The sequence below is a fragment of the Strix uralensis genome, chromosome Z, assembly GCF_047716275.1.
Source record: "Strix uralensis isolate ZFMK-TIS-50842 chromosome Z, bStrUra1, whole genome shotgun sequence".
NCBI classification, from domain to species: domain Eukaryota; kingdom Metazoa; phylum Chordata; class Aves; order Strigiformes; family Strigidae; genus Strix; species Strix uralensis.
Genome location: NC_134012.1, coordinates 23,494,659 through 23,506,970, shown reverse-complemented (window position 1 = coordinate 23,506,970; position 12,312 = coordinate 23,494,659). Strand labels below are relative to the sequence as shown.

At 41.2% G+C, this 12,312-nt stretch overlaps 1 protein-coding gene across 2 annotated transcripts in view; it reads right to left on the bottom strand.

Annotated features, from left to right (window-relative positions):
* The window catches only part of SNX30 (sorting nexin family member 30), a 64,095-nt gene that overhangs the window by 11,163 nt on the left and 40,620 nt on the right, over positions 1–12,312 (bottom strand). Inside the window, exons 8-9 of one of the 2 annotated variants that reach the window (XM_074855719.1) lie at positions 8,071–8,223; positions 954–6,211 (exon numbers count right to left, since the gene is read on the bottom strand). In XM_074855719.1, coding sequence (XP_074711820.1) covers positions 6,152–6,211; positions 8,071–8,223 — 213 coding nt within the window. In that variant the 3' untranslated portion in view covers positions 954–6,151. Of the gene's footprint in view, positions 1–953; positions 6,212–8,070; positions 8,224–12,312 lie in introns of those variants that run through there. The other variant, XM_074855718.1, reaches the window with a different exon arrangement.

The following is a 12,312-nucleotide window of genomic DNA, read 5'->3' as shown; positions in this document are numbered from 1 at the left end:
TACTTCTTGTCTTCTTACAGAAAACACGTCAGCCCAGCAGATCAATGTTACGTAGGAGACCACTAAATACAGAAATACCACCATAAAACAAATGTGTAAGATAAGACACTTTCAGTAATCCCTACAATAAAACACTCCTGAACAGATGTTCATGCCCCTGACTTCTGGGAGATTGTCCCACTGTCCCTGGACAGTGCTTTAACAGAGCTCATGGGAGGACACCTATGACTCAAGAGCCAATACCTGCATTTCAACTCACACCACCAGGATGTACCACTCTTGTAACAGGTTAGGAACAGTTAAGTGCAGCACACTACAACTACAGGCTTTATGGAGATGTAGGGACACTGATGTCAGGTAATAGTTACCTTGTTACCCCAGATTTATGCTGGGTTGAAACCCCTACTGAAAGGAACCTCATACAATACAGCAACTGGCATGAGATGCTGTCAGCTAAATCCAAATATGATTCCAAAGTGGCATGCCCCAGAGGAATCAGGGCTTAAATTACATACCTACCTACATGCTAACTGAATTGATAAGGATTAAGTGGCTTCCAAGCTCCTGGACTAAGTAAAGGCAAGTTAAAAACCTTCAGGAACTGAAATAATCTGGAGGCAAATCAGGCAGCTTCAGTTCGAGCCAGGGACACAGCAAGCAGAAGTTGATTACTCACTACACAACCACTTATTCTGAGGAAGTTACTGCCAACCCTGTTCCCCACCCCTACACATACTCTTGCAATCTTTCAGCAGCTCCAGGCTTCACTTTCAAGTAACACCAGATGTACAACAGCAACAGACAGATGACTTCTAGTTAAATCGGCAGTGGAACTAGATTTTAAGGAAGGGTATTTCTGCAGTAAGATAGTGAGCTGCCCAGCAAAATAAGTGCACACATCATTTCAATGGTGAAGGCTGCAAAAAAAAAAAAATGACACTTTATACTCTAGGTAAAGGAGTCATCTTTTAATACATTTATTGGTCCATTCCATTAAATTAATTGAGGTAAACAAACGGTGCATTTTAAAAAAATGTACACACTAATAGAGAATTACAAACAGTTTTACCTCAAAGTGTTTTTCTCCATCAATACTAGTTCCATAGTAAACAACGCACAAAGTATATTTATACAGAGATATATGAAAGGGTATAGAAACATGCCAGCACCAGAAGGCAAGACAACATTTCCTAGCCTGCAAGTCTGAACAAGAGCACAGTTGCCAGATTTGGTCAAGTGCAGGAAACAAAAGCCTCCTTCCCATTTTTACATGTTTACTAGCTAATTCACACAGAATTAGCACACAAGTCTTTTCACAGCTTTCATTTTGGTTTTTAATGGTATGAATAGTGACTCTAGTTCCGGTGAGTGGGTTTACAGAGGCTGAAAGCGGAAGAGTCTGGGCTATGAGCCAGCACCATATTGGTCCCCAGTACTGACACCAACAAGGAGGAAAATGAGATCCACCTCCACGCACAGCCAGCTTGCCTTCACCTGCATGGCCTAACTCTCCTAACCTTAAGGGGGGGACAGAGGGATGCAGGCACAAGGCAGAAGAGAACAAGGATGGTACTGCTTTATTTTTATATACTAAAGATGAAAGCCCTTTGGCTGTTTGCAATGGTAAGACTGTCCCTCTGCAATCTGTCTCCCTGTGCAGTGGGAATGTGGCACTGGCCCCAACCCTGCTGCTTGATCTGAAGGTATGGACACATATCTCAGCAGTAGAGTTAAGGAAATGGTTTAGCTTCAAAGCATAGAGTACCAAGTTCTTCAAAGTAGTCTCAGACAGCAACTAGCCTTTAATGTTTTTGCATGCCACTTACATAAGGGTGATCTACTTATGACTTTTTGGAAAGTGCAATATTTTCTGCACAAGTACTGTGCCTTAGCTATGCAACCTTCAAACTAGCCCAGTTCATTACTGAGTACTTGTACAACTCGGATACCCCAGCAAGACTCCAAAGTGCTAAGCATTGAATTAAGCATTGCCATTTTATTCCATAAAATTGGTTAAACAGCACTCCCAAAAAGTTTAAAATGCAACATTCACACTGCCAGAAGGCAAGTTTATTCTGTGATCCCCAGTTTTATTTTACAAAAAAAAAATCTGGCAAGTAGTAGCAACTCCCCTACCTTAAAAAAAGACCCCATTTCCCTATTTATTGGTTGTTGTAGTAAAAGTTAATATACCAATGGAAAGACTGTTCTACCTTCAGAATATACAGAAGGCTGAACATCTAATGAGCTAGTTCAGTCTATGCAGTTTTGCTCAGTTGTTATCAGCACCAGGATTTTAAACAGTCTGCAACATTAATCATAATCATTGTCAGTTAGATTGTGCAAGTGTTAACAAAAGCATGGCTCCTGTTAAAACACTCAGTCCCTGGTGGTCTGGGAGGGAATTCTTTTGTACGCTGGCATCTGCAGGAGTGACACCTGAAGCAATATGCATCACGAACAAGCTATGCAGAGCCACTGCTGCAAGGCTACCTTGGAGTACCTCCACAGGACCATCTCCACCACTCATGCCTTGCAGATGTTTCTTCCTACCATTTGTCCCACTACTCTATCCTTAGCACAAGTGTCAGTGTGACAAAAATCCAAGAAGACTTCAGTGAAGAAACTATAGTTTATTCTTTGATACAACTCAAATCAGAAGAGTTTGTGTGTTTAGGGCTACAACTATTACCTTTAATTTTTCAGTGGATACCTGAAAAAGCCATGATGTTTCAACATCTATGTTTATTGCAAGAGTCAGAACCTGGTAAAGATACATATGAACAATGCACGGTTCATTACCAAGTATGAAAACAAGATCTCAGTGCTTGCTTTATTGTGCTGGTGCCAGTTAAGAGAAGAAACAAACATCCCAGAAATTACACAGAAATAACCAGAACAGCAGTGAACTACACATCCTCTGAGAGGGAATTTGGTCTGGCTATGGATTACAAGGAAAACTGGGCTAGTTTAAGGACTGTTGAAGGACCCACATGTTACAGGCTCACAGAAAGGGTGCAACTACTTTTGACATTTTAGTGCACGTGCAGGAGGTGACTAAGTGACTGAACACTCAAGAAGTTACTCAAAGATGAAGCTCCTGCACTACTCCTGTTTCCTTTTACCAATACCTTTCACTTTTCACACTTAAGGTTTGGGCCATCCAAAGCGGACTCCTATCCTGCGAGGACTACAGGGTAACATGTCAGAGTTTCACTAACAGTTCAGATCTCAACCTACCACTAACAGCAGATAAGTAACTACACTCTTTAGAAGTGTCACTATACATCTTACAGGAGTTTCCCACTATTTTGTAGTTCTCCTGTTCACCACTGCTGCCCCAGACCTCACAGTCAGGATCCTCCCCACACCTCAGAGCCTCTCCGACAGTTACCTAGTGATTTACAACAGCTCTTTTTACAGACTCCTCCACAGCCCATAGGAGCTGAGAGACCACTACACACCCTTCTTAACACTGCAGCAATTCTTGCAGAGGACTACTCTTTTAAATGTTAAGTTTTACTTCCTTTGCACGGGCTTAAGAGGTTTTGGTGTTCCAGACCATGTAAGAAATTCTGTCAGTGGCCACAGTCTAAGGCACATGTTCCAAACTCTCCTCCAAATCAACTTGCAGGTGCCACAGAGCCAGATACTCTGAACACGGAAGTGCAAAGCATGCCTGTCCTTCAACAGCCTGCCAGAACAGGATTTATCTGAAATCAAAACATCCTTTATATGAGGACTAGTTTAAAAACCATGCCACAGAACCAGTAGCATCAGATGAAAGAAAACTTAATATGATCTTCAACAGCTCCAGCCTCAACAGTTATATGTTGATTTGAACTTCACGTGCTATTCTCCACTGTCCATTATGCTTCTCGTGAACAGGTATGGTATGAATTGCTAAATTCCCCAGAACCAAACACCCACTTCAGTTTGATGTAAAACTAAGAGGGAACAAGACCTTGCTGTTGTAAGGCATCAGATGAAACCTACTCATCTGTAGGAAAAAAAACACAGCATCCTTTCTATTCATCTTTCACTTTTTTGATAAGGTGAAGGGAAGACTGTCTAAATATTAGTTCAAAATACATTTTGCTTGACTCGCAGTGATGATGCAGAGTCAACTACAAAATTCCATTTAGCACACAAGAGCCAGCTCAAAAAAGCATGTTGATGTCTGTTTGTGGGAAATAGGAAGACCAAAACCCTGAAGGTCAGACTGTTAAATGCTGTGCAAGTGCTTATTTTAAAAGGGAAAGACTGAGGAGAACAGTTGCTTACTGCTTTAAGATGATCCCCTTAAGCTCTTCCCTTGCACAACAAGAGTAGCTTGTCATTCTGGACCTAACAACAACTTAAAAGCAGAGTTCTTATTTACACCAAGTAAGTGTATATTGCCAAACTGTGATCTTAAACCAAAAAGCATAGTTTGTTTAGTACCACAGAGTTGTTAAGGAAGGCTGAGTCAAAAAGGAAGACCTCTTAAAATTAGTCTTAAACTTCACTTTTGCACAGAGAACATCTCATTAGCCTGACAGCTACCATATTGCTGCAAAAACTCATCTTGACAGTTGCTATAAAGTCACCAAGCTGAGTAGAGCGGCCTCAGGTGTACTTGGTGTTTATGAAGGGATAAATTCCAAACTAGACTAGTACCTGGCATGTCATTACATAACACAGAAGTTACACATACTCAATTACTGCTCAAATTCTTTGCAAGAACATTGCCAGAGATCAAATAATCACTCAAATTTAGCAGTAAGTGCTCGGTTATTTATTCCCCCAAATCCCAATATTAACCCTGATATTAGCCCCAAATCCCCTCACTTAGGGTGGTTAAAAAGTATTTATCTGCATGCTGTTAAACCAAGACTCTGGGACCCTGGAAATCACAGCAGCATTCCTAAGGCCATTAACACCAAGCAGGAATTTACTTGAGGACTTGGACTACAAGACAAAGGGCAGGACTTGCAGAAGCAGTTATTCTTCTAAAGAACCAAGAAAAACTAAGAAAACAGATCTGCACCAAAAGTAGTCTTAAAAGACTTGCCACGTGATTCAGTAGAGACAGGTATGAACACTATGTGTACCTAATAAAGTACCAATCTACCCCCACCAACTTGTTTAAGGCAAGTTTCACACACACTGATGCTTGGTGTAAGCAAACATTTGACATTTTTTGGCTTTTGGCTGCTGCAAAGAAACAAGGGGAGAGAAAGTGGAGTTCTGCTTTTACTACAGCAGGCACCTTAAGTGACCAAGCCCAAAGTGGCTCTAGTTCAGGAAAAAAAAACAAACAACACTTAAAGCATGGACCAAGAGAATTCTACCATGCAACTTCCAGAGCTAGCTTTAGAAAAAACACACTAAAGACTCATACTTGCTTCCATCATTCCCATAAGCCTTGAACGGCCACTGTTCAACTCACTCCCACAGCTAGGCTGATTTTGATCCCCAAGACAGTCACAAGTACACTTCAGCCAACTGACATTACTTCATAATCACCAAGATAAACAAAGATACTCAGTATGAACCAACAGCATGCCACACTCACAAAAACCACAGTTCATGCTTGCATCACAGGTGGTGTTGGTATGTTCTGTCTAGGAACAGCCCAACTCCCACACAGAAGAGTCTCCAGAAACCATTTTATCCAGAGGGAGCACATGGGTGTTAGCAATCATTTCCAGCCTTTCCCTGTCCATCCAAAAAAAAGAGCTAAGGATTGGTTAGGGAGTACTGTATCATAGGAATAATTATTTTTTTTTAGCAAACAAAACAGAATGGTAATAAAGATGTCATTTGGCACCTTGCAGTAGAGTTTTATTTTCATCTTTTTAGTCTTCCACTCATTAGTTCCTTCCAGACTAGAGAGGTAAGTTTTATCAAGATCCCCGTGCACTTTCGCTATGAACCCCCAATCACTCCATAGGATAAAGAAGGAACCATTCAAGATAACTCAAAAAGATGAAACATACCCCAGTTTAAACACAGAAAGTGAGGAAAAAAAATTCAAATAGTTTTCAAAGCGTCTGTTCCAGCCTAAATGCAGCCGGCATTTCAGTTAACTTGATGAGTCCTTCATACAGTTCCAGTATGTCTAGTGGTACTGAGCACAGAAGTGCTAGACTGTCCATGAAGTTACTTCTTATTTGGTCTCTGGCTTGTCTTGCAATAGTGGTATAATTGACTCCCACGCCGTAAGGCACTAAAGAAAGAAATAAAGATTTAAAAAATGGATTGTACATCAGTTCTTAACTTTTGACCAACTCTTCCAGACCAACAGAATGTAAGTTCAAGAAAGGCTAGTCAGGTCTTTATAGACTATTACAGAACGGTGAAAAAACCCAGAACAACGAACAGCAAGAAAGTGTTCAGAAAGAATAGCTGCAGTTTCCAAACAGAGAAAACAAGTTAAAGCTTTCCAAAGTCATGGCTGGCCCAGGCCATTAAAAAAATCATCAGAATACCCAGAATTTCCAAATATCAAGCTAGATTCTTCTGAACTGAAGAACACTCAGCTTGGCAGACAAACTGTTTCTAGTAGAAATTCACATCTTCGTGATGTGACTGTGGGACAAGACTGATTTGGACACAATGGCAGCTATTATAGACCACCTCCAGCAAACTTATTTGGAAAACCCATGCATTTAGGGAAAGTAGTTCAGAGACACAGTGTACTCTGGTACACCTCTGGGATTTGACTCCACTGCACGACAAACTGGTAGTCCTGGTATAGTAAAATAAAAGTGGAGTCTAACTTCTGGGTTATTAGAAAGTCACTCCAGGCTTTGGAGTCATTTCCTCAGACATGTATACTTACTCCAGTCCTTGTGCTGTGTATCATTACCATCTTTCAACCACGTACAGCTCAGAAGTCAAACTGGACAAATACAGATCGTGGAATACATATTATTAAACACTGGGAATGGGCAAACTCAGCACCAGCTCTTAGATCCACAAGTCACCGTTGTCAAGCATCTTTTTTCTAGTCTTGCTGATTGTACTACAGGTGAATAGAGTATTTCTACTCGTGTATCCTGAAGCGATTAGACACTTTCCTACTAAAAAGCTTGCTTGCTGCAGCTAAGAGCAAAACTAAGATGTACATACAGATTTAACCATCAATTGCAGAGGCACTGCTGGATGTTCAGCCGTCATTAATACCCCCTCCATGGCAATTTCAGAAGGAAGAAGACACCAGGGTGAAGCAAGTTCTGTGTGACTAGTTATGAATTACTGACAAGACAGATGTTGGAAGGGGCAAAGGAAGTACATATTAACATTATATGGAGAGGTGACCCAGCAGAGGACAAGTTTGTAAGGTAGATGCAGAAAAAAGCAACAGGCAAGAAGATTAAGCATGTCACCATTTACAAGCCTAGTAGTGTTTAATGTATCAACCACTGCACTGGGCAGCATTGTTCTGGCATGAAGGAAAACCAGATGGGCAGCATATGCAGTTAAATGTCAAGGCCCTTTCACTTAAAATCTGACACTGAATGTCAGGTACACATGCACCAACTGAAAAAGGGCAGAGGCACCTGACTAGGTATTTCCAGGACTAGCACACACAAGGGACAGAACTCTGCGCAAGAGGACAGAGATTAGAATAATTTATGCATACCAGGTGTAATCTATATATGGATCCATGGATGTACATTAACCCGTGTAGTTTGGTTCGTAAAAGGCAGAATGAAGATGTTTTCTAGTCTGGCAGTATTACTAGAATATGCAGTTTTGGTCTTTTTCATCGCCACTACTGCTACTCAGTAATTTGTTCAGTTCAAGAATGCAAGATAGACAAGCATCCAGGACGAAATGCTGTTACAGGGCTGCCTTGCAAAAGACTGCTAGTCTCATGCAGATCACTTCAGCATGACCAGCAACTCAATAGATTATACTAAACTGCTGACACAGATCAGCTCCCACAGCACTAGAGAACTGATTTAGATGTCCAAGATTATTTTCTTCAAGACAGCGTGAAGATTTCCTGAAGAATTATCACCACCTCAGAGGAAAGTTAACTACTCTTACTCACGCCAATGCTCCAGCAGTGCCACATACCTTCTCGTAGTACTGGATGTTTTTATCTGCCATCCCCATGAGTAGCTGCCTAAAGTCTTGTCTTTTGTTGTTCTGCCATCTCTCCATATCTGCTTTCAGGTCAGCATTGAAACACTCTACTCGGTCTTGACATTTCTCAACATCTGTGGGTACCTGCAGCAAAAGAAATGAAGATTGAAACTGTCACTGAGGGTGCTGGACTGCTGAATTAGCTCAGACTTCACTGAGCAAAGCTACAGAGGAAAGGGTAAGTTAACAGTCCGGTAGTTACCCTGATAAACTTGCTTATGGCTGCAGGGAGAAAAGCCCCAGTTCTGTGTTGGTGAGGAGAGGGGATTTCTTAATTTGTTCTCTGCTGTTTGAGGCAGTGGGAAGTTGTGCTTGTCCATCTCCATGCCAGATATGGAGACAGACTGAGGAAGACGTTCCTTGCTAGAGGCATATGAAAAGGAATGTCATTTGGTGTGGGTGCTCGGTGCTCAGGCTCAGTTCCTAGTTCTCAAACTGAGCAGCTCAACTACAGCTCCAGAGCAAGCTAGAAAGTAAACTCTCCTCCTTCCTGTTTACAGTTGCACTAGGCATTTCCCAATTTACCCTAGTGCGTATGAAACAAGACATCTACATTTGTCTGAAGAGCTGGATAAGAGACCTCAGTGCTATCTCTCAAACGTAGTATACAAACAGCAGTAATCAGCTATGGCTGATAGAATAAAATTCCTAAATCTCTATAGCTTCCACTTATAACCTTACAGGCTGCCAGAAAAGAACTTAAGTGTAATGCACTGATGATCATCACTGTGGATTGGCTCATAGGCCTTTGGGCTCAACACTGGACACATAATCCACATAAGCAATGGGAGAAATCTTGAAGGACAGCCTATTGCAAGCCTAAGTAGACATTTAAACAGATTATGACAGTAGTCACCGGCCCAAGGCAGATGTACTTTAGGCCAAAGAAGTTGGTGTTCTTTGCTTATGTTTTAAATAACATCATGTATACCACCAGGCAAATACAGGAACAATTTACAAATGTTTTGTCAAGCACCTTTTTATGCCTTCTCCTTGTGCTGCATAGTCCACACAGATAGGAAGCCTGTAAGGACATGCAGACTAAGACCAAGACCTCAGAAGAGGAAACCCCTGAGACTAGCACCAGTGTGAGAAGTGAACTTCCACTCTGGAAGCTGTGATTTTCACAAAGGCAAAAGGCACAATGAAGAACATTTGCAGAAGTTTGTAGTGGCTCCTCTCATACTTTCATGAGATTCCCTTTTTCCCAGAGGGGCATGAAGGAAGAAGATAAACAGACTACATAAGAAGCTTTTCACGGGTAACAATATAGGAAGTTCGAGGTGTGCTACCACCTTGCAGTTTGGCAAGGTACATGATTTAGGCAGAAACATCAACTCTGGTTCTTCTCCAAGATGTGAACTAGGGCCAATCACTGAAGTATTACATCAACTCAGGAAAGATCCTACATCTGTTCTCCAATAAAGCTGTTTGAGACACAAGAAGCACCTCCTTCATACTCATGGGACTTGACTACCCCTTTATTCACACAACTAGATTTACACTACAGGCACTTTGGGTGTTCAGTTGCTACACACTTTCCCTGCCCTCTCTAAGAACTATACTTCTGGCTACAAAATCCACTCTGCTGCAACTCCAGACATGAACTTCTCACAGGCTTCAGACAAGAACTACCAAGCCAGTGGCTGGAAGGTTTAGAAGATGTTCCCCTCAAGGCAAGTATGCACTGCGCCATATTATAAGTACTCTGCTATCTTAACAGGAAAGGTTAGGCTATCAAGAGAAAGAGTCACAAAGTCTGGAAGCAAAACCGCATAAGATTTCCCAATCCAATTAAGTTAGTTTCTAAGCACTCACCAGCTTTCTGCTTCTTCTGCCAGGACCTGAAACCACAATGAAGCTATGAAAAAAATAAATCTGTTCTTGTCACAGCTATCTCCTGCAGGTCAGGCTGAGAGGGCAGTACAAGTTTAGAGCTATACGGACAACCCAGTGGTCAGCAAATGGATCACATATGCTCTAATTAAGGAACAACAGCAATGAACTCCAGCTAAGTCTCCACAGGCATCATGAAAGCAGTGTCTGCACACACATCAGTCCTATTTGGGAGTGTAAACACCTTTCCTTCCAAAACTGCAGCTTCCCAGAACAGAAGTTGCAACTCAGTAGCTGAAACAAAATTTTAAAATTAATTAACACCTTTTAAGCACTTGAGAGCAAGGTTAATGATAAGGGAGATTATAGTTCTAACATCAAATTTGAAACATCAATGCTGTGCTTTTATCTGCTTTTATCAGTGGAGATACTAAATAGCAGCTAGAAACTAGGAACTGAGAAGAAAGAAGATTGGACTTTGGGGGAAGTTATTTGAATAACTTGAAAAAACCCAATCCCCAAAACCAAGTGACAACTGGCTCAAACTCCAATACACTCTGGAAGGGCCCCATCATCATTTTAGTAAGTCAATTTAAACTGAGATGTATATGCAGGTAAGAACTGAGCATAAATTTGGTAAGAACTGAGCATAAATATTCAGGGGTCTGGTCACCTCATTATATGAAGTTCTGCACCTACATCTATTCCTTTTCACACAGTTCTTGAAGAAACCAGAGTCTCAGTATGCCTCACATCTAGAATTTAGTGTGGTCAAGTGCAGATGGCATCACTTGCAGCATAAGCATGTCCACTTTTTTAAAACTCCTCTATAGCATCATTACCAAATAACAAATGGTACTGAAGCACAACAAATCCAGCATTTATTATGCAACTAATCTCTGTACATGATATTTTTACCTTCCTAGTTCTCAGGAAACATATACTATTCCAAGCCTTTTTTTTTTCTGTAAATGCACATGGTCACCTTCTACTTCAAGTTCTGCACTGTCATATTTACTGTTCCTGTTGATCACCACACTGCGAAGCCCTGAGGCGAACAGAATAAGTTAGTTCAGAGATAGACTTCATCTCACCAAAAGGAAACAATGCCTGCACTTCACTACATTGGTTGGATTACTGCAAAACCAGCTGAGCTTAGGTAAGATGCACTTCACCACTATACCTGTTAGAAACAGAAAGGCTGCAGACTCCACACTAATACTGGTACACACCACAAACTATGCTTTTGGTGTAAACCTCAGCATTCTGAGCAGTATTTGCTGACAGACATTTACAGCAGCCCTACAAGTTTTCTGCATTTATAGGCCACTGAGTTCTAAACTGATTATCTCGATGTGAGAATGACCTAATGACACCAGAGCTTTGTGAAGACAATCAGATTATGTGTACAGTAAGTCCCAGAATGCCCTCCAGTGGAAAAGATTAACAAGTAACAATAAGCCCTTATTCTGTGATCCGCAAGTAGGCCTTTTTCACCTTAAGGTTTTGGTTCCGTGGCTTGGGGGTTTTTTTGGGGGGTGGGGTGGGGATGTGGAGTGTGGTGTGGTGTTTATGGGGTTTTTTACATAATTTCTGCCAAATCAGCTAAATAAAAGGAACACAAATGGCAATCACTCACTCCACAACCCTCTCTCTGCGTTTAGTTTCCAGCAAGTCATAGCCAGGACACCTCACTAAATGTAAGATGTACTGCTAGCCACAGCTCTGAGCTAACAGCTCTTACAGCTGAGGACATCCCCTCCAGGTGGAAAGGATCTGAAAACCACGAGCTACTATTTCATGAACATGCAAGGAGTTCTATTAGTTTGTTCAACTTCATCTTGTTATCACAAAAGACTTGTTAGAAAAAAGGTATAAGGAGTTGCCGAATGATATGTTTATACTCTGGAGAGGAGACTAAGTATTCAAAAAATTCTTAGACAGCTATTTAAGTTCTGTGCTTTACACAATAATGTTACTGAGAGGTAGATGCAAAAGCCTTTTAGTAGGTGAGAGATTAAAAAATTCAGCAGTTCCACTGCATCAAGATCTTGATAATGTAAAATGCTTAAAAATCTCATCTGGCTTGCTGGATATGCTAGATTTAGTTCCCCCTATCCTACAAACAACTTGTTAGAATACCTGTTTATATAAAGCTACACTGAGGAAGTAAGAGTACATACCACACCAGTCAGCAGTGCAGCAGGCAAAAGACCAAAATACAAGAGCACCACAAGATACCTAAAGACACCACTATTTGTAGAGTCCATGACAGGCCACAAGATCAGAGAAATACTAGTTTGTGTTTCTATGCTCTGGTCCTCTTCAGCTTCTTAG